At 46.5% G+C, this 22,673-nt stretch overlaps 1 protein-coding gene and 1 long non-coding RNA gene across 2 annotated transcripts; both read right to left on the bottom strand.

Annotated features, from left to right (window-relative positions):
* Positions 1-12,891: 12,891 nt before the first annotated feature.
* LOC117843810 (xyloglucan endotransglucosylase protein 7) lies at positions 12,892-14,498 on the bottom strand. Its single transcript, XM_034724529.2, has 4 exons — positions 14,179-14,498; positions 13,937-14,037; positions 13,619-13,812; positions 12,892-13,524 (listed from the first exon to the last, which is right to left on the bottom strand). Exons 1-4 carry the CDS (start codon positions 14,354-14,356, stop codon positions 13,116-13,118), a joined length of 882 nt encoding a protein of 293 aa, XP_034580420.1. The 5' UTR covers positions 14,357-14,498; the 3' UTR covers positions 12,892-13,115.
* A 1,687-nt stretch (positions 14,499-16,185) lies between these two features.
* On the bottom strand, positions 16,186-16,580 carry LOC140221362 (uncharacterized). Its single transcript, XR_011897129.1, has 2 exons — positions 16,427-16,580; positions 16,186-16,336 (listed from the first exon to the last, which is right to left on the bottom strand). It is a non-coding gene; the product is annotated as an uncharacterized lncRNA (long non-coding RNA).
* Positions 16,581-22,673: the final 6,093 nt, after the last annotated feature.

The raw sequence follows: 22,673 nt of genomic DNA, 5'->3' as shown, positions 1-22,673 counted from the left end.
TCAATATTGCCAATGCTAGCAAGAAGGAGTCTCATCATTGTCTAGGGCGAGGTGGTTACATCACTGCAATTCCCAAATGGCGTAAGATGGAACAAGACCTAATCGATCGAGGTATCGTACCAACAACTATTGACTGACCTAATTGATCAAAAAATTGGAATTACGCTCATGGAGGCAACCTGAGCCAAGAGTATGGGACACTTATCTTCAATGAAACAATACGTCAGAAGGTCGAAAGGCTTATAAAAGCATTGAAGATGCTAAAGCTGGGAGGTTGAAGGTGGATAGAGAGAACGATGAGCTCACATTGGCGCTCGGGAATCCCGAGCACCCAGAACACTACCGAGGCTATGGGGTCATTCCGTGGAAGTTTGCTTTCCAAAGGGACATCAAGTCGTACCGAAGCTGCAAGCGAAGAAAGGAACAATAAGAGGAGAGTTGGTGGAGCATGTTAGAAGCCAAAGTGCATTCACAAGAAGTAAGAATGCTGGAAGAAATTAATCATTGAGTGGCTCTAGCAGTTGCCGAGATGGCCCAATCTAGAGCACTGTCGGATCCCAACGTCGTCATCCCTTCTCAACGGCGAAGCAGCTGTGCTTCCACAGGGGTCCCCGATGAGAACATGCCAAGATTACCCGTGGACGACCAATGGTACCCTGTGGATGACATCACTCAGCCCACCTCATGCGAGCTGCATAGACCATTCGGCAACATCACTATTAAGGTATACATATATATAATTTTTGCAATCTTCTCAATTGATCCTCGCCTCGGGAGTTTAATAACTTCTTTATTTCTCCTATATGTATAGGTGGCGTACGAACATGCTTTATCAAACCTACTAGGGCAGACAAGCCATGGCATGGAGATTCCACCTGGCTACTCCAGTGTTGGCCTAGAGCAGATTGTTGATAGTCAACATGAAGGTCTAGAGCTCGACCTTCCAGGAGGTGATGGGGAAAGGACACTAGGAGATACACTTCACGGGATCATTCTATGGCACAAATGCTACATCATCATCCCTGGCACGGAAGCATCATTGCTCCCCGTAGATCCCTCACAGCGACCATCTCCTCAAAACTCAAGATCGTCATCTCCAGCACATCCACCCCCAGGACTATCATCACCACCAAGACCATGACATCCTGCTCGATCACCGTCTCCATCTCCATCGAATCCTAGTGGTGCGAGTGACGACGACAACAACACCCCTCCCCGATCACCGTCGTCGGGACTAAAACATGCAGCGAGCAAGGAACCTGCAGCACCTCTGAAGAAGTCGCGACCACCGCCTTCCAAGTCAAGGCAGCAAAAGAAAACAAAGAAGTCCAAACCTATTCAGAAGCTACCGATTGATACGACTACTGAGGAGTTGCGGGAGCTATCCCAAGCAACTTGCAAGGAGTTCTTCAAAAAATGCACTGAAGAAAGGAAAACAAAGGAGATGGAGCCAAAGCCAGTAGATCCAGCAAAATTAAAAAAATTTATTAGCATGTCAAAAGAAGTAAAGAGGACTCTACTATCGAACTACAATCGTTCGTTAGTTAAGTCTGATGAGAAGAAAAAATGGCAAGGAGCGTCGTCTTCAAGTTGTACTGTCCCCTAGCGCGGGCATCTCCCAGATAAAGACGCTAAAACTATATGAGTAATGCCCTTAGAACAACAAATCAGAGTCATTGGATTTATGCAAGATACAGGTTTGTCTCTTGCTGAAGTTCTAGGGCAAGTTGAACCGTCAGCTCCAGAGCCAATTGTACGGAAGCTATCCACAAAGATGTACGAATTCCTTGAATGGTACATGAAGCAGTCTGCCGATGAGAGGCTCATGTTCGATCTTTGGGTTAAATCGATTAATTTTCTTATAAAGGTGAGAAACTCCTATGGACGGAATTCAAGGATATATATAAAGTGTACCATCAGGATGCCCTTGACGTCTCTCTCATCAGCGTCTGGGTTGTGGAAGTGCCTGTTTATCAATATGTAAGTGTCTTATTATTTTTTGTGTGTACGTCACCCTATTGACTTCGTCTTCCATTTTATGTAGGATGCTAATTCAGAGGTGCCGTAGAGAATCATACTTCAATGTTGGTTTCATGGATCCATCACTCGTTAACTAAGCTCAAATATGGGATCAGCCAAAGAAAACATTGGAGGCGATATACAATCTTTTGGACAAACAAAATTACAAGGAATACATACTACTGCCATATAACTTTAAGTAAGTGTGGGTACTGTCTATTTTCGTTTTTTTTTCTTACCTAATTAATGTTAGTTAGCTCTAATATGAACATTTATGTATGCAGTTTCCACTGGATCCTCTTAATAATTATGATTGATAGAAGCCACGTCGTTGTGTTCGATTCGTTGAGGAAACCACCGAAGGAGTACCAAGACATTCAAGGCATGCTAAATTCGTAATAATTCTAAACCTTTATCTCTATGTAAAAGCTGGTTTCCTAAATTATCACCTAACACTGCATCATTCATTATTTTAATCCGTAGTGCATGGAAACGATTCCTTAAGACTCACCGTGGTAACTTCAAAGAAAAACTTACATTCAGAACAGACTTCCCGATACGTATGAAGTTTGCACATTTTGTACGTTCCATAACACGAATATTTCATAACTTGTTTTTTCCACTAAAGTGCTTGAGACAGGAACAAGGCAATAATCTATGTGGATACTATTTCTCGAGCACACGAATAGTTTTGTGCATGGCAAGGTGCTATCGTCGCATGATCTAGATGTATGTAAAATAAAACTATTAATAATTAATTGTTTTCTAGCTTCTTATATTTAATTGTTCGTGTAACATTCACATATTTCCAAATTACAGATGTGGAATATTCTAGAAAAACTCTTGGAGAAGGAGAGGATTTTGGAAGTATGTGAAGGTCTTATAGGATTCCTGGGATGAGGTGATGAATCCTACGGGGGAATTTTATTACAGGACGTTCAATAGCTGCACCAAGCAACACCACGATGGGACGATCCTAGGAATGAAGTATATAGACACTACTGCCATGAAATATATATACAACTTGCATACAATATTAATATTTGCATACAATATTAATATGACTTGCATACAATATTAATATGAAAAAGAATTAAAAAAAAGTCTTGGTACGTGCGCGCTATGCAAGCGCGCATGCACGTATCCTCTTTAATCCCGGTTGATAAAATAAACCGGGACTAAAGGGGCTCGTGCTGCGCTTGGCGTGGCGGCCCCTCTAGTCCCGGTTGGCCAACCGGGACTAAAGGGGGTATGTAGTCCCGGGTGACCTCCTTTTGTCTTGAAAATTTAATCCCGGATGAATTTTCGGTATCTTTGAACCCTACCAGGACTAATGACGTGTTTTCCAGTAGTGGGTAATCCCTGATGGACTGTTGGGTTTATAAATCTGATAATGTCTAACAAAATTTAAAAATTATTCTACACGACCTTAATATGAACTTTAAAGGTACGTTATTTATCTACTGAAGGCAGGTGGTACATGGACGTGGACAGCGTCGCCATCCGGGTGTTCCGCAACTACCAGGCGAGCCACGGCGTGGCATTCCCGACGAGCCGGCTCATGTACGCCTGTCTGGCCTGGTTTGATTCCCTAACTTATTTTTAAGCACCCGTCACATCGAATGTTTAGATACTAATTAGGAATATTAAACGTAGACTATTTACAAAATCGATTACATAAGTGGAGGCTAAACGGCGAGACGAATCTATTAAGCCTAATTAGTCCATGATTTGACAATGTGTTGCTACAGTAAACATTTGCTAATGATGGATTAATTAAGCTTAATAGATTCGTCTCGCCGTTTAGCCTCCACTTATGTAATCGGTTTTGTAAATAGTCTACGTTTAATACTCCTAATTAGTGTCTAAACATTCGATGTGACGGGTGCTTAAAAATAAGCAAAGGAACCCAACAGGCCCTTTATATGGTAGCTCGTTTACATCGCTGCGAGTGATGGGGCAGAGCTCCTCCGTAGCTGCAAATCCTTTCAACAAAGAAAAATGGAAAAGAAAAAAAACCTTATTTATCTGAAGCTCGCCAACGTATCAGTTTCAAAATTCAAGTCGAGGAGAACTATTATTTAATTTCCTTTTTCTTCTTAATCTAAAGATGCACAACTCTCCTATGTATTCAAGAAAAAAATATTATTTCTTCGCTTAATCGTATTTTCAAGTCACCATGAAGAGACAAACAACTAGCAATATCCGAGGGCTGAACCGTGCATGTATACAACTTAATTAAGACGAATTATTCCCAACTCTACGTATACTGTATCAGCACCGGGGCTTGGCGCTGACGACGTGGAAGTACACCGGGGTCTTCTTGGTACTTGAGCCTGTGGCGCGCCTCCGGCTCGCACTCCTCTGTTTCAGTTTTGAGCAAATAGACATACTGGACTTTCATCCTCTGTAGTATTTCATTGTATGATAATTAGCTTTTTAAGTCACAAGGGCTAAAGCTGATTTCGAAAGTTAATGGAGTTTCATAGAGAGTTTTATCAGTATTAATTTCTATACCACACCAGCAATTTTGCTGACTTGGCAAGTCTTTACAAGGAGAGAGAGGATGGAGATGAAATGAGAGATAAGTTTCATCCCCACAAAACCTAACAAGGTACAGTTACAAGTTTGCAGTCTTGATAACGGTGCAATAAAATTATGCATTGAGACTGGTCTAATCTCTAAACCTAAACCTAGTGGTACAAATAGCAAGATGGAGTATTAAATAGTGAAACCTAATGTACCTTCAATTTATTTTAGTAAAGCAAAATCTTGTGAAAAGAAAAAAAAACTCCATATCAGGTATGTATTTCACAACTAAAGTGAGACTCACAGCAGTTAACATTACCCACTTTAAGTTTCAATCATCTAAGAGCACACGGGCATAAGTATAATTCGAAATCATTGGTAGTTTGATGCAAAACAAGAGTAAATTTCCTTATCCTTCTTGGATAAGTTTTCTATTTGGAAAAGTCAAAACGAATAATAATTTGGGATGGAGGGAGTATAAAATTACTGAGACAAGCAAACAAATGAAACTGTGGATACAATTGACCTACAATTAATGGCAACGAAGTTCAGAATTATGTTACCTAAGCATCACTGTAGTAACAGAGTTACAATTATTTTGCCTAAAAAGGAATCAATAATAGATATTGTTGTGGACAAAAAAACATGTCTAAATTTACCAAAATCCGTCTAATCATCTGAATGTATGGCTGTTTCTTTTTGACAAATCAGCAAACAAATGCATGTACATAACATCATTGGTGTAAGAACCAAATTACATTCATTAATCTAAAATATAGTGCCAATTTTATGACAATGGCCAAAGCTTTGTCTCCACTAATAACAGCTGCCAAAGCCACTGGACAGGCAATGCATTTCTCACCGCAGAATCAACACACCCAAAACACTTGACCTCTCTCCATACAGCTTAATGAATGTCTTCTACATTACCATCAGCTACACGTTTCCAGCCAAGGGGTAAAAGAATGTTTTGCGAAGGCTACGAAGACCACGAGCACCTCTTTAAGGATTACGTCATGCATGCGAGGGACATATGGTCAGAACCTGGTACGTGCAGGTTCAACAGCTCGGACAGCTCGGCGACAACTGGGATGTCAGTTTCTTCGATGCTAATTACATGCTCCTCAGCTCAGAACCCTGATCGTCGCCTTCTTAAGTTCTTATAGAACATTAGGAAGGACATAAATGACATGGTCTTTAATGCCGCGCGCCCACAGGTCGCCAGCGCAGGTACGGTGTTACACTCCATCGACATATGGGCAGATCGCATCCGCAAGCCAGTAGCTAGAACTTTTTCTCATTCTTGGAGTGCAGGACTACGGGATGTAGCATATAGCTAGCTGTGTATACTCTCCTCTCCACCCTAACCTCACAATGCACTGAACGCTTTACCTGCGTTCCACATCCGTTCAATGAAAGTTCAGGCGAGCAATTGCTTGTCGTATAAAAACAGAATGTTCAGCTGCAGCTCACTTGAACCAACAGCCATTTAAGTGAATGAGTTCAAAGCCTCAGAAAAGCCGACACACAACAAATGATCTATTCGGTGTTCCTTTTTCTGTATCAACGAAAGCAATACCATCAGTGAACAATGAAACATAGCACACATAAAAACAAAGTTTCAGAAACTCTGCAGTGTACGCGTGCCTAATCATAGCAGTCCAAGGCAAGTCATCTCGCCTCGGCATTGCATCAAACAGCATACACATGGCGCCCATGTCGCCAACCTCGGCATCCCTAACAGGGTGCCTTTTGTTCTTTACAACCAACTGACAGAAAAATTTCTGCATATATAGCTGAGACTCAGGGTTCTTTGAAACCTCAATTTCCCTTCCAACAATCACATGCATTAGTGTTGCAAAACGGGATGGGAGTCTTGCATCAGAATGTGCAAATAGACTCTTAAAAACTCCTGGAATACCAGTAAACTTGTTAAACGGATAAATTATCCAGTTCACACGGATCAAACATGGTGGAGCAAACATAAATATATAGTTATAACACAGGGTACGTATCCCCAAAAAATGATTGGAGAAATATAATTGCTCCGGTAGTATTGACAACTAACTTACCACCTGGCCTCCATCATCTATAGACATAGCCTTGACACGATAGTGACAACAACAAGAAGCTAACAATATCAAATCAACACAGTTCAATTTTCATATATAGGTGCTTGCTTTAGCATGGACATTAAGTGTAAATATATTTCTATATGCTGCATATCATAAACTAAAAGACATGTTGTTACCTCCCTGACAGAGAAAGCCAGGCATCATAAGGTATACCTCTACGGTATGCCATTGTATTTCACGGTGTAGCTGAAAATTGGTATTCCCATGTGAGTTGTTTCTTTAGTGGTCACTAAAACGAGGCCTGTGAAAATGGAAGATTGTTACTCGCCAGGGGAAGATCATATTGGTTAGGACCTACGAAGAATGTCTTCACAAAGAACCGATTGAACAAAATATTTACCATAAGTTCGGTACTTCCCACTTATTATATTGAAAAGGGCGAGTACAAAGCTAACCGATTGAACAAAACATTTACCATACTTGTGATTGAAGTTTCACCTGGGGATCTCGGTTGGATGGATCAATCTCTGAAGATTTTCTTCCTGCACATTTACCAGCAATTGAAATAGAATAACAACTGGTTTCAGTCTTGTTAATCAACTTGTCGATTATACTTGCCAGATTGAATATGTTGCCCCAATATGCAATATGGATACAGAAACACCAAAGCACATGCTCTGTGTAGTAAAATTGTTGCCTAAAAAGGTAGTGTTAGCACGTGCTTTGCTGAATAGAACTGGGCAGGAATCATCAACATCATTTAACCTTGAATAACACAGCAAAAATAATACAATCCCCTTTCAGACATTTCATTGAGCATATTGTGAGCAGCAGGCCAGCAGCCGTTGGAGGGAGAGAATGCAGAAGAAGCAACAGAAACTTACAGCTTGCACATGCCTTGGCAGCCTGGAGATGAGAAAAGCGACAGCCATGACCTGTTGCCGTGGAAGGGGTGCAGCTTGCCGTTGCGCGACACACGCAGCGACGGAAGAAGACGGAGCTGGTCTGGTCACCAGGCGAGAGTCGCACTGGGATAAAGTGGGTGGAGGTGGTGGCGCCCAGACGTCGAAGAGAAAGAGGTGAGCATATGGGGGGAGGATGGGCGGAAGCAGGGCGGCTGAGGCGCCCGAGGATGCGCGGGGAGCCGGTGGGCGGCGCTCCAGTTCCAACGAGGGGATAGGTCCCCGCTGTGGCGGGTGTTCGGGGATGCCTTGCTCAGGGACACCATGGCGCCCTGCTACGACCTCGCCACGGCGGCGCCCTTCCTCTTCTCCCGCGCCGACATCGTCGACAGCGACAACTTGGACTTCCACCTCCGCGACGTCTGCGCCGCCACCTGTGCCGTCCGGTCGTTGGACGGGCGCACGGTCATCGCCACCGCATCAGGGGGGGGGGGGGGGGGGGGGGGGTGTTGTGGCGGCCACCATCACGCATCTGCTCCACAACGAGCGGGAGTTCCCGCCCGCCGCCGGCGTCAACGACCTCCTCTCATCGTGTCCATCGGCTCCGGATCCTTCGCCGGCACCATCACCACAGCCGCCAACCCCGCGCTCGCCGTCGCCCGCCGAGATGGTCCGCCTCGCTGCCGAGGCTGCACAGGGAGGGGGAGGGACGCTCCAGGCCGCAGGCAGACGGGCGGCTCGGTCCATCGCGGGTTGCGCAAGTGGGATTCCGAAGCGCGGACCGCTGCGATGCCGCACGGACGGGAGGGATGCGCCGGGCTGCTGGGAACCGCGCGGACGGAGAGACGCGCGGGGCTGCGGCGCCGCGGCGGGCGGCAAAGACGAGGCGCCCCAAACCCTGGTCTCCTGGCCGCTGAAGCGACGAGTGCGTAGGGGTTGCAGACTTGCGGGTGGTGCAAAGCCGAATGGCTAGCGGCCGCAGACTTGCGGGTGGTTGCAGACTTGCGGTAGATATACATGGTGTTTACTCTATTTTTTTCCAATTTATTCATAAGCATACGTACTTCCAAACATGCTTGAATTGTAGTACATAATTCAAAAAAATTTAGCAAATATTGTTGTAGTTCTCAAATTCAAAAGCATCGTTAACTCTGAAAAAATACACATTCACGCATGTCCATAGGATACGCTGACTCATCGAAGTTGTGCTCGAAGTGTTTAGGTTGGAGGCAAAAGATGTTACGTTGACTTTAGATAGACCCGGGGCATCCAGTAGAGTTGGTATGATGGATTGTAGTCCCTATAAACTACGAGAATACATAAAAATCATCAAAAAAACTGCTCCAGCAGATGACCTGTATGCCAGAATACCTGAAAATCGTCAAAAAAATGCTCCAGAAGATGTCATGTATGGATTGCTATTTTAGACTATGAACTAAATTTCTCTCTCCGTAATCCAAATATACCAATCCAAAAGGTGGATCGCCATATTCTCTTTCTGTACATAGGAGTATAGATGTACATTCGGACCGCCCGACCCGGTCCGGCACAGGCCCGGCATTGCCCGTTCATTTTCGTGTAGGGCCTAGCCTGTCACGACAACCCTGTCGTGCCATGCCGTGCCAGCCCACGGGCCTTACTAGCGGCCCGCACAGGCCCGTGAGGCCTTTTTTGCGTCAGGCCAGCCTGAAGAGCCCAGCCATTTTTACGTGTCGTGTCGGCCCATAGCCCGTCAAGAGGAAAAAGACCTAGATAACCAACAAATTTAGAAAAAGTGTGGATATGGCAGAAGTATTAGCAAAAGCATTGTCAAGTGTGACAGAGAAAATTTTATCCTGTAAACCAAACTCAGAAACTACTTGTTCAATATGCTCAGCAATGTTAACACCAGAATGGGAGCAATCAATCAACATAACAGCAATGACTCTCTTCTCTAATTCCCAATCAGCAAAAACAAAATGTGCAATAACACTAAGATAATCCTCCTTAGCATTGCCATACCAAATATCAGAAGTAAGACAGACAGAAGAAACATGAGACTTCAAAGTATCAAGAAGAGAAACACGACGCTCGGCAAAGTACTTGGTAAGATCTCTAGAAGTGGTCTGTCTAGTAACTTTAGCAAAACGAGGGTTATGAGCACACTGGATGTACTCCACAAATGCCTCTGTCTCACCAAAGCCTAGGGGTAGATCAAGTCTAGCAATCAACCGGCACAATTCTTTACGAGCAAGATCAGGCTTGTATTCCTAATTAACAATTGAGCTATCAGAATTGAATTGCAGTTGCGACTGAATAAGAGAAGAATGGTTTTGTTTAGCCAAGCACATCTTCTGGTGCCGGAGCAAATGCCCGGTACCAGCACAAGACCGGCCAGTAAGAATGTAAGAACAATGATGGCACTTGGCAGCATACCTTACCTTCTTACCGTTGGCACCTTCCTCGAACAACTCCTCAAAGTCGTTCTGGCCAGAAGATCGCCGCTTCCCCTTGCGGACACTAGTGCCCGTTGATGTAGTCGAGGTAGAAGATGGGGCAGAACCTCCGGCACCGATAGCATCCATATTGACGGGAGCAGCAGAGCTACCGAAGAGTGCCACGGCTCCAGCAGCCACGTCGTCCTCATCGTTGCCTGGCAGAATAGAACAAGAAGAGGATCAGGAAGACAAGAACAAGAAGATGAACAAGAAGATGATCAGGAGAACAAGAACAAGAAGAGGATTATAAAGAAGTTACCTGGCAGGCCACAGGCCCTTAGGTCATCATTGATGGTGTAGTTCTTGTCCATCACGACGACCTCTTGTGGCAGGCGGCAGCCGAGCATCCCTAGGCCTTAACAGCTCCGTCACTCAACGGCGCGTGGCACCCGACGGGTGACGGATACCTGCAAGAAAAACAAGAGAACAAGATTAGGAACAACAAGAGGATCAACAGAACAATAAGGGGATCAGGAGGACAACAAGGAAGAAGACAGTTACCTGCGACGCCAGATCCTGGAGCAGGAGAAGAAGACAGTTACTTGCAAGAAGAGGATCAGAAAAATAAGAACACGATCAAGAGGATCTACATCAGAAGAACAAGAAAAGGATCAGGAGGATCTACATACCTGCGACGCCACAGCCCGGAGCCAGAGAGGACAGCGGGAACAAGATCAAGAGAACAAGGAGAGGATCAGGAGAATTTAGATCCAGATCCAGGGAGGTGGAATGGGAGGAGGCGAGGAGCGGGGAGCAGAGGAGTCGAGGCAAGGAGGCGGTGCTGGTGGCAAGCTAGCAAGGCACCAGGAAGGCGGCCAGGCGGAGGCGCGGAGGAGGTGAGTTGGGAGCGGAGGAGTCGAGGTGAGGAGGCGGCGTGCCGGTCACCGTCGGCCTTCGCCGGGACGCGGGACTGCGGGTGCGGGATGGGATGGGAGGAGCCGAGGAAGCGAGGAGCCTAGAGCGGAGGAGTCGAAGTCGAGGTGAGGAGGCGGCAGGTAGATGGGAGAATGGGGTAGGCCGGTAGGGTTTGCGGAGAGGCTGAGAGGGGCGCGGCTGGCCGCGGGGGGCTTATATATGGCCCCCTCCCGACCGTTGGTGGAATGGTGGGCTGCCTGGGCTAGCCGACTGTTCGCTTGACGGGTCGGCAACGACCGGTGGTTCACTTTCGTGCCAGGCCATGCCGCCCGCCGGCCCATGCCCGAAATGAGCATGCGGGCTGAGCCAGCCCAAGTTCGAAGACTTACGGGCTGGGTCGAGTTAGGTCCGGGCTAAAAAGATGGGGTTCGTGTCGGGCTATCGGGCTGCGGGCTACATGTACATCTATACATGGGAGAAACCTCCAACTACTAATGGTCGGAGGTTTCTCGCGTCACCTCCATCCCCTTTGTCCCGCGCCGCCGCATCCTACCCACCTCCTATTGCTGGCACCACCATGGAAGTCCACCTTAGAGCTCGATTCAGGCATTCCCATGCTCGATTCCGCCATCGATGTGCTTGACTCCACCGGCCCAGCCCCAACGTTGGTGTGCTCCACCACGCATGAGAGGTTCCACTAGCCCAGCCCCAGCGCATGCTTGCTTTGCCGTGTAGTCGAGCTCTGTCGTGCTGGCGAGGCTCCGCGGGATAGCTACGGCACGAGCATGCTCCTCCGCGTGGAGGAGGCGCCGCCAGCCCAGCCTCAGTGCGAGCATGCTCCGCAGCGCGGTCGAGGCACCGTCGGCAAGCCCCAGCTCGTGCAAGCAACAGCTCGAGGTGGAGCATGTGTAGATGAGCTCGAGTGCGTCTATTTGGCCAGGAGGTTGATTCTGAGCTCGATTTGGGCTGGAGGTGCAGGGACATCGTCGATTTGATTATTTGAAGCGGAGGGTGGTGGATGAGTAGACGCCTATGTCGATTTGGGGTGGAGACGCGAGGCGGGGTGAGCTGCGCGATCAACACGGGGCGTGGCGAGCAGTGGCGTGGGCAGAGGTGAGGCACCGGTAGCACAGGGCGAGCAGCGGCGCGGTCGAAGCGGCACAGCACAGGGCGAGCAGTGGCATGTGCGGAGGAGCGGTGCGGCTGGGGAAGGGCAAGGGCGTGCTCCGCCGCGTAGGCGAGCTCGAGCCCCGCGCTACCACTACCCCGCTCGGCTCCGTTAGCAGTGGCACGGTTGGGGGAATAAGACGAATGGGGAAGAGGAGATGCACAAGTCACTGACTCGTGGGCCCTACTTATATCATGAAAATCGGTAGAGCAGTATAGGTATACCGTTGGAAAAAACAACTTTGGAGTACCCAAATTTTTCTCTTTCCTATACCTAAAAGTATTTTTGGTCTCCAATTTTACCAATTCTACTGAAGATGCTCTCATAGCATTTTCCTATAGACGATCAGAATGCATCCGCCAACATTATGCAATTATCTCTTCGGGAATCATAAATAAGAAGCATCACCGCAGTTACTTAATTAGATCCAAAATCGAAGCACAAAGTTATGTTTTCAGACTGTGTGTACATATAAATACCTCTTCCCCCTCTTAGTCTCTAATCCTAGTAAGAAAAGAAGTTGTAGTGTATGAGTATGAGATGTGAGTTACAATAAGTAGTAAAACGTGAGCGAGGTGAGCACCAACAATAAATGATATAATTGTCTAATTGCATGGATTCTGAATTATCAAAATGGAATTGGTCAGAAAGATCTAGCAGCTTAGTCCAACATGCCTGCTGTCGTGCTGTACATACAGGCTTATTCAAAGAAACGATCATGACACGGGACTCATAATTCGTTGGACAAAAGTTCCATGAACAAAGCACAACGGGCTCTATTACTGCTCTCACTGTCCAGTCCACAGATGCTTCTAATTAACTCGTGTATTAAAACATGGTTTCTGTCGTAGTACAAGCAAATGACGTAAATGAAACAATAAATCAATAATTATTCCCAAAATTCATATATATGATCATACAAGAGCAAAACCAAAGCACAAGACCAATACAAATAAGTTGAAACTGGAATTCGCATTACGCAGGAAAGGGAATTTGCTATCAAACTATGGTTGCCTATTGGCAATAATGCAACTAAACGATTCTCCCTTGATCACAAATGTTTTTCTTCAGCCTCTTCGATCATCACTCATCAGTACTGCGCCAGGCCGCACTCGACCGGCTCCTGGCCGTTGATCCACCGCTTGGGGTCGGCGCAGTAGTCGTAGATCCTGTAGTTGCCCTGCACCCACTGCATCTTCCCCACCTGCGTGGCGTTCAGGCTGCAGTAGTAGCGCCCCGCGTCACCGAACGCCGCTGCGCAGCCGGCGACGCAGCTGCCGCCGCCGTAGCACTCGCAGACGTCGAGGTCGATGCCGTGGTAGCTGGCGACGAAGGGCGCCTTGGACCAGTCGGCCTTGACGCGGCCGCCCTGCGTGGCCCAGTCCTCCGCCGCCCAGATGCTGGAGTAGGCGTACATGGGCTGGCTCGTCGGGAACGCCACGCCGTGGCTCGCCTCGTAGTTGCGGAACGCACGGATGGGGACGCCGTCGATGTACCAACTGCAAGTAGAAACATGACTTGGTTGATCAATCACCAATTAATTGTTGCTCGAAGCGATCGAGTAATGTTGCATTTGATCAATCGATTACGAACACGATCATGCAGGGAGCCCAGGAGATGGTGTAGTTGTGGTAGCCGGCGGTGGGGTCGAACCAGGGCTTGAACTGCATCTCCTTGTTGCCGACGCCGGCGGCGTAGACGTTGGTGTGGATGGTGTAGGGCTGCCCGGTCACGTTGCCCAGGAACTCGTAGTCGATCTCGTCGTGGTTGTCGCCGAGCGACGACATCTGCACGGAAATGGAAAGGGAAGCAACTAAACCTTGGTGGACTTTGATACATTTCAGAATGAACACCGTGCTTGAACGCAGATCAGATCGCTCGATGTGGATTGGTTTAATTTCTCTCACTCACGTAGTAGGTTGTGACGGTGCCGGCGGAGTCGCCGGGGACAAGCTGGATCATGGTGGACACGGTGCCGTAGACGAACTGCTTCTTCGACCGGATCATCGAGCCTGCATGTACATGCAGTGATCAATTGTTTGCACAAGTGATCGATCAACATAGTCTTGATCAGACGATTGATCTTGACATCAAAAGCTTAAACCCAGTAGTAACACTATTAGCAAGCGATGGATCGATTAGATTATTTTAACCTGACGAGTTGCTGACGAGGGCGAGGGAGAGCCTGTTGCCATCATCGTAGGCCCAGCAGTTCTGGGGCTCCCAAGTCGCGTCGCACTCCTCGTAGAAGTTGCCGCCGGCTGCGAGGCCAACAAGCGCAGATGCCAAGATCAACGCAAGCAATGCCGCTCCTTGCTTTCCCATGACCATTCTAGAGGATGCTCTCGAGCGAGACTTTCTTGAGCTCGCTCTCAGGTCTCAGCTCAGCCAAGCAAATCTACGGAGGATTGTGTCTCTAGCTGCCTTTTTTTTCCTTCCCTCCTATGACTCGACTCCGACGCAGAGACGAACGGACGAGACACATTTATATACAACCTCGAGAAAGACATACAAGTCTTTTATTCTTTTTTTTTTGAGGAAACAAGTCTTATTCTTGTCAAAATGATGGCCTTGACTAGTTTATTTTGTAGCCGTTGAACCATGTAGGCCACATAAAATCAAACCATCTTTCGAATTAAAGTTGTCATGCACGCACGTAGCAGGAGAGGAAGCATCGATGGAGCCGTGTGGAATGATCGATCAGGAGAAAAGGCAAAGCTGCGAGTGTCATGGACACGTAGTCGCGACGGCCGACACGGAGCTTCACTTTGGCAACGTGCCTGACATCCTGGGCATACTTGCGCCGGACGTCTTGGCATCGATATCATGCGTGTGCCCTTTCCCCAGTTCTCCAGCGGCGTGCATCATTGTTCTCCAACATCTGGCACCCGGCAGGAATCATTGTGCGCACCGGAGGCAATCGATCAACATGTACCAAGTGCGAACACAAAAGAGACAACGTCACGTAGGACATGACAGGATTAGTAAAGTACCTGTATAATTTTATATCTGCTTGATCTAATGTGCAATTGAATAGATCGAGGGCATGTTCTTAATTTCGTTTTCACCGTTTTCTCGTCCTCACTTGAAGTACCGAAATTCGCGAAATTTCTGCCAAAATCCGGGTTAAAAAGGTGGTATGTCGATGAACAGTACTGCAATTTTGTGCGAACAATAATTTCGCTTGCCACAAAAATTTGATCATGGATCGGGACAATCATTTGATTTTCTTCGTACTAGTATATTGCTATTGAAATTTCCCCCTCGCATGCACGGACGCACACTCACATTCACATTCTACTCTTATAACACCTATGAAAGACTATGCCGACAGATAATTGGGATTGAGGTGGAGAGATTTCACCATATAAGAAATATAACCAACTGAGGTACGCACTACGGGAAACAGAACCTTTGCCGAGTGCCCTCGGCAAAGGCCTAAAAACACTCGACAAAGCCTTTGCCGAGTGTAACACTCAGCAAAGAGCACACGGCAAATTTTGTGTCGGCAAAGAATAGTTCGCCGAGTGTCAAAACTTGAACACTCGGCAAACATGTTGCCGACGGCCAAAAAACACTCGGCGAAAAGATGTACTCGGCGAATTGCGGACTGACGGCGTCGGGGTAACGGCGGGTTTGCCGAGTGCCAAACGGGAGGCACTCGGCAAACACCGGCTCTTTGCCGAGTGCCAACACTCGGCAAAGACCGGGAGTTTGCCGAGTGTCAGGCGCCTGGCACTCGGCAAACACGGTCTCTTTGCCGAGTGCCGGCTCCCGGGCACTCGGCAAAGCCGGCGCCTTTTGCCGTGTGCCGGGTCCCGGGCACTCGGCTAACCGGCCCCCTTTGCCGAGTGCCCTGACCGTAGCACTCGGCAAACAATGCCCCTTTGCCGAGTGCCTTGACCATAGCACTCGGCAAAGGACCTTTCCTACACCTGGGAAATGCCCCTTTGCCGAGTGCTATGGTCACGGCACTCGGCAAAGGCCCCTCTTTGCCGAGTGTAACACTCGGCAAAGTGACCAGAACCGCCCCTTTTTCGATATTTTGCCACGTATAACGGACCCCTCTCAATTCACAATACACATATCACAGGCATTTGTAATAAACAACCACATGGATAATTCACAACCACAGGCATAATTCATAAACACCACAGGCATAGTTCAACATAAGCACGAAATAATCCATAAATCCAAGTTCTTCTCACAATTTAGTTTCCACATTGTTCACAATCAAGTCTACTTCCGTGGAGGCCAAGGAGACCACTGCGACAAATCTTGATCTTCATTATTCGAAGCCGCCGATTGATTCTGCACATAGGATAGGACATTCTGAGGTAACATCTAAAGTTGTCAAATTTAAACTATTGAATCTTAAGCACAATGTGTCAAGTGACTCACAGGAGTAGTCGTGGGTGGCTGAGGCGGAGGGAACATCATCGGCGGTGGCGGAGGCAAAGACTGTCCCATGCTCGTAGCAAAGTTCTGCATGTACTGGAACATCTGCTCCATCCTAATCCGGTTTTCCTCCTCCATCCTCCGCCGCATTTCCTCCATCTGCGCCTTAATCTCCTCTTGTGCCTTCCTTGCTATCCTGCAAAGTGACGAGTCGAGGACGGTCCTTGTAAGCCTCTCCTGCAACAAAAGAAACAAAGCACTGTTTAAGTCAAAATTCCGGCAGCATCTCCCCTGCACAGGGAGGTTTCCAAAACCTGCAACATAATAAACGGCACGATGGCCGACAACCACAATCTCACCAAAGAGTTGGCACGATGGCCAACAACCACAACCACAACCAACCACACCTCTATTCTTTTCAACATTTTGTAATTTCTACTCTTCCTTCTTCTCGAATTTTCTAAATCCATACCTCTAATTTATAAAATAAATGCTACCACATCCTACCACCTCTCTAGTATTTTCAACATTTAATTTCTAATTTCCAATTTTCATGCATACTCTAATTTATGATGTGTAGCGGCAACATAAACTTACCGGAGGGGTGACGGAGGAGCGGGCGCGGGGCGGCGGCGGGGGCGCGGCCTGGGGTCGGGGCCGGGGGTCGGGGCCGGCCGGCGCGGGACGGCCAGGGGCGGCCGGGGCCGGCCGCGGGCGGCGCGGGCCGGTGGCGGCCGGGGCGGCGTCAGGCCGGGACGGCGTCGGGCGGCCAGGGCCGGCCGCGGGCGGCGCGGGCCGGGGGCGGCGTCGGGCCAGGGCGGCGCGGGCGGCGTCGGGGCGGGCGGCGCGGGCGGCGGCGGGGCGGGTGGCGCGCGGCGGCGGCGTGGGGCGGGCGGCGTGGGGCAGGCGGGCGGCGTGGGGCGGCGGCGGCGGGCGGCGCGGGCGGCTAGCGGGGCAGGCGGCCGGGGGAGCGTGCGGCGCGGGCGGTCAGCGGGGCCTGTATGTGTGCGTGTATGTGCGGGGCGGGCGGACGGGACTTAGCCGATTTCATTGTCGGTCCCTTTGCCGAGTGCTGTTGATCTAGCACTCGGCACACCCTTTGCCGAGTGCTAGATCCATGGCACTCGGCAAAGTATAGTTTTTTCCCCGAATTGAATTGCGTACTGAGGCTGTCACGTGGACCCCGGGTAACCTTTGCCGAGTGCCCCTGATCTAGCACTCGGCAAAGGGTGTGTCGAGTGCTAGATCAAGGGCACTCGGCAAAGTGCAGTTTTTTTCCCCGAATTGCGTACTGACGCTGTCACGTGGACCCGGGTTAATCTTTGCCGAGTGCCCTATTTATGACACTCGGCAAACAATGTCTTTGCCGAGTGCCCTACTGCGACACTCGGCAAACACCTACCTATATTGCATGTGCAACAACACTTTTACTAATTAAAAGTATGTAAACTTTGTGTAAACCTAGTCAAATTCACTAAACATTGCGTATTCCATTTTTTAAGTAATATTGTTCCATTATTTCATGGATTTATAGCTCATATTTAATTTATATTTATTAAATTCATATACGTGCAATTAATGAATAAAAATTACCAAACGGATCTGAAAATTTCTCAAAATTTGACATGAACCTATCTATGTTCTCTATAGCCTATAAAAAAAATTTGGACTCAATGAGAATTACATTTATCGATTCATCTCAAAATCTTACCGGATCCTTTGAACTTCTACGAATCCTCTCCGGAGATGCTTCGAATTCTAAACATCATATGTCAAAACTTGTGCGAAACCTTGTCAATTTTTTACCACAACCTCTGCATACGAAATCATAGCATCTTGCAAAATCTCATGATTTTCAAACTTCGTTTGTATTTTTGAAAATTAAACAATCATTTGGCCACACGTTCGTAGTCGTGTTTCCTTAGCAAAATGTTCAAAATTTCTTTTCATTTTCTGGGTGAGACCTCAATTTGGACTCACTAACATGAATATGATTTTTCCACTCATATTATTCCATTATTCCAACCACCTGCAGTTCAAATTTGACTTAAATCAAAAAATTACTCTAAATGAAATTAATTGATTAAATATAGCAAACAAGTCAAAAAATAGTCCATCTTCTACCATGCAGTGCCAAATGCCATACATGTGGAGTGTAAAAAGTTTGGAGGGTGGAGGAGGGAAATTTTTTTTTTTTGCCGAGTGTGTCAAAAGACACTCGGCAAACCCTATAGTATGCCGAGTGCACACTCGGCATACAGGCCACTTTGCCGAGTGTCCCATCATGACACTCGGCAAACTAGTGCCTTTGCCGAGTGCCCTCCATTGACACTCGGCAAAGACTAACGTCCGTCACGGAGTGGCGCCGCCGGCGGCACGGGGAAGTCACGTGGGCGTCAGTTTGCCGAGTGTCAAACTTTGCCGAGTGCCTCCTGGGTGTTTGCCGAGTGTTTTTTGGGTGGCACTCGGCAAACCGGTCGTTCGCCGAGTGTTTTATTTTTGCCGAGTGTTTTTGATGTTACACTCGGCAAAACGGTCCTTCGCCGAGTGCCCGAAAAAATGCACTCGGCGAAGTAATTACACTCGGCGACTTTAAGGTTTCCCGTAGTGACGCTCGATTCGCATATTGTGTATTGCATTGACCAAACAATATTTTAGAGTACAAATAATTAAAAGTAATTAATATGCTTTATTTTGTTTATATTACAATCTTTAAGTAGAAAATATTGAAGAAAAAGTATTCAGTCATGAACTCGATCATGATATCACGCCATTGCATTGGATCAACTCTTCAATTATTCTGGTTATTATGCTGATGAATTTAATTAATATTTAGTAGCATAAAGTTGTCCCACCGTCCTGGAGTTTGTCTAAAAAATTGAGGGTCCTAAGGTACTTTTTTTTTCCCTTTTTGATTTTAATCTACACCCTCCGTTCCAAATTGTAGGTCGTTTTGACATTTCTATATATATAATTTTTTACTATGCACCTAGATATAATAATAATATCTATAAATCTAGAAAAATTAAAATAACCTACAATTTAGAACGGAGGGACTGAATTTTCTCATTTGTTCTGTCAACTTTCTAAAAATAAAAAATGCAAAAATCTCCAAACAAAACCCGGGGAAGTAGCTAACTTGTCATCGCGAGCAACCCAGCCAACGGGGAAGATAGAGACTCCATATGACTCCCTGCTTACACGACGGCAAGGCCACCGTACGAGGAAAAGAAGCTGTTCAGGTGAGTCCTCTCTTCTTCAAATCAACTCTTGATTCCTAGTTTTTCTTGCAAATAATGAAAAAACGGCCTAGCCCGTTGTATTCTAGGTTGGATATCCTTATTCGGGAAAACACTGAAAACTCGGTATTCGTCCCGAGATTTAGAACCGGTTGGTTTTTAACACGGTACTAATATAAGCATTAGTATCGGATCTAACGACTAGTTCCCTAGAAACCCCTCCCCCCTGACCCCCTTTAGTACGCTTGGGGGCTCCAACCGGTACTAATATGCCTGGGAGCCTTTAGTATCATGTGGAGGCTCCAACCAGTACAAAAGATCCGGTACTAACTTCCCTCCTATAAATGAGGCGTCTTCTTCCTCCTGCTCGAGCCATTTCCTCCAGCTCGAGCTTCATCCATTCATGGCAAAATAGGGGAGGTGTTGCTGGATTTTTGACCATTTTGTGGGGATTTCACTCATTCAAGTGTTCTAAAGGTTAGAAACTTCATCCTCCCTTGATACATGGTTAGCATACTAACTTCTATGCTTTAGAGCTAGAGTAATCTGTGATTTTTAGAATAAGGTACAATGGAGAAAATTTTCAATTATATGTATGTGTTATTTAGAGCTCATATTTGTGATTTTTAGAATAATCTACAGTTTTTTGGATGCTATGTTTGGTTTAAGTCAAAGAAATTGATATGAGGTTAGAGCAAAAATTTTATAGTTTAGTCCTTTATAAATATAAGCTAAATAAATTATGGAAAAAAATATAATTTGTTCGTATTTTAGTCATTTGCAAATATGAGCGAGATAAATTGTGGTACATAGAGATAATAACATGAAATAGAGGTATGTAATTAGTCATTTTTAGAATAAGCTATAATGGAGAAATTTTTCATTTATATGTTATGTTTGACCTAAAAAATTGTGGGGAAAAATAAAATTTGTTCATAGTTTAGTCATTTGCAAATATGAGCTAAATAAATTGTGGTACATAGAGATGGTACTACTGCTGACGATAGCGGCGATAGTGGGGGCGATCGTCGTTCCTCTGGCGGCAAGGGGAAAACCTGTAACAACTCTATCTTAATTAGGTATAGTTAAACTTAAGCAAGTCGTTAGTCACTAAGTAGAGGTGGTGAAAAGTCCAAATTACCCCTAAAAAGCTCTTCTTGGAGTTAAATAGAAAACTTAAGTTTCTGTTTACCAACTTAAATTTTTGTCCAAATAAGAGTTGTAAAACGTTTAATTTCAAACAACTTTTATTAATAACACTTTGGCTAATTTGGAGAGGGAGAAGGTCAAAAATAAGAATCAAATCAGGAGTACATCACAACCCTACAAATGACCTAAGTCCTGGAATTCATGTTTTTCCTCAACTTTGCAACCTGTTATCTCACCATTCTATATCTAACCTCAAGTCAGACCTTAAATATAAGTTGTATTTCCTTGAGTGTGTTCGAACTTTGTTACATTGACCCAGGTCCAAATCACAACCGAACCTGCTCAAAAACTTAGTCAAAATCATGTAAAACTCTCAACTCAACCTTTTTGCATTCCAGCGCTAAGTCTGGAAAACGTCCAGAGCGTGTATCTTGGCGAGCTTGTTCCTTAAAAAATCTGAACTGAACTCAAGAAAAGTCCTTAATAGATGTTGGAGTCCTAAGATCGAAGAACTTTTCCTTCAATTACACTATGGCCTGATTCAAACGAGAAGCTACACAAAATCTAAGCCAAAGTTGGCCAAAATGCTAAAAAACATCAAAACCGGGATCTGCCTAAGTCCCCGGAGGCCGGCGTTTTGCCGAACTTTGTAACTCCATAGTTTCAAATTCGTCTCATTTTCAAGCAAACTCCTTTTGTAAAAGTATGAAGCCGGATGTCAGGTCTACAAGTTTTACTTTTGGAGTTTCACGAATTCTTTTGAAAAGTTTGGAGAAAAAGGCTCCAAAATTGGCTCTGTTTGACTGCCCCGAGGAGCGCACCCCTTCCCCCGCGCGCCCAAAGCGCGCCCGCACGTTCGCTAGTGTGCCGCCCGCCGTGTGGCCGCTGTCCACCGGCGAGCTCACCGTCGCCCAACCGGCTGCCACGACAAGATCGCTCACACGCCCGGCTGCCCAGTAGGCGAGCGTGCTTATCTCGCCCTTGGCGTCACGCATCTCTTCGCTCCATCCCGAGCAAGCTCCTCCCACCGGAGGATGCCACGCTGCTGCCTCGGACCTGCCAAGCTCCGACCGCCTATCGCTACCTGGACAGCGATCGCACGCGCGCGTCGCTCCGCCAACCCCCGACCGCGGCAAAGCCGCGCGTGCACAACTAGTTTTCCCCAAGGCCAATGACCGGGAGATCCTAACCCATGATCTCGGCACCCCGGCCAATGGCACCGCCGCCAATGGAGCTCCAAGCCACAGCCCACCGAGCACTCCGATCCTATCCGCTCGTGCCTGAAGCTTTATTTCTTGCTTAGGCCTTATAGTTTTATTTCTTGCTTAGGCCTTTTAAATCATAGTAAATCATAGAAAAATGCTAAAAAGGTAAATCCAACTCTGTGGTGTATGTTTCAGTGAGTAGAAGCTCAGAAAAATACTCAGGTCTTTGGAGTAGGACTTAAATTACTATTTTAACCTTATATTTGAAATCTAGGGTTAAATCTTTCTTTTTGCATAAGTCTTAATCCAGAGCTGAGAAAAATGTGAAACCAATTCGAGTAGCTTAGTTTTGAAGTGTGGCTTGTAGGAAAAATATGGAACCTGGTAGAAACAGAAAGAAACCCACCTTCCTTTATAGAGCAAGATAAATAGGAGATAAATATGGGAAATAGATGTCCTTCTCTAAAAATCATGAAAAATTCACCAAAGTCTCTGTAACAAGCCTTCCATCTACTGTTCAAGTTTCACCCTCAGAATCACTGTAGGTTTTGAGATAAAAATGGTTAAGTGCATGCTACCCTTGGTGGTAAAATTCTTTTAATTCTTTATGTACTCATCTAATGGATCCCAAACTTTACAGTAACTCATTGATGACAT

Source organism: Setaria viridis, chromosome 1, assembly GCF_005286985.2.
Source record: "Setaria viridis chromosome 1, Setaria_viridis_v4.0, whole genome shotgun sequence".
NCBI lineage: Eukaryota > Viridiplantae > Streptophyta > Magnoliopsida > Poales > Poaceae > Setaria > Setaria viridis.
The sequence above is the reverse complement of the archived record's forward strand: the minus strand, read 5'-3'. Positions and strand labels throughout refer to the sequence as shown.

Coding starts and splice junctions, on each gene's coding strand:
- LOC117843810 (XM_034724529.2), bottom strand. CDS start 14,356: ATGGTCATGGGAAAGCAAGGAGCGGCATTGCTTGCGTTGATCTTGGCA. Junction 14,038..14,178: donor CCTCGTCAGCAACTCGTCAG/GTTAAAATAATC, acceptor ATGTACATGCAG/GCTCGATGATCCGGTCGAAG. Junction 13,813..13,936: donor GCACCGTCACAACCTACTAC/GTGAGTGAGAGA, acceptor ATTTCCGTGCAG/ATGTCGTCGCTCGGCGACAA.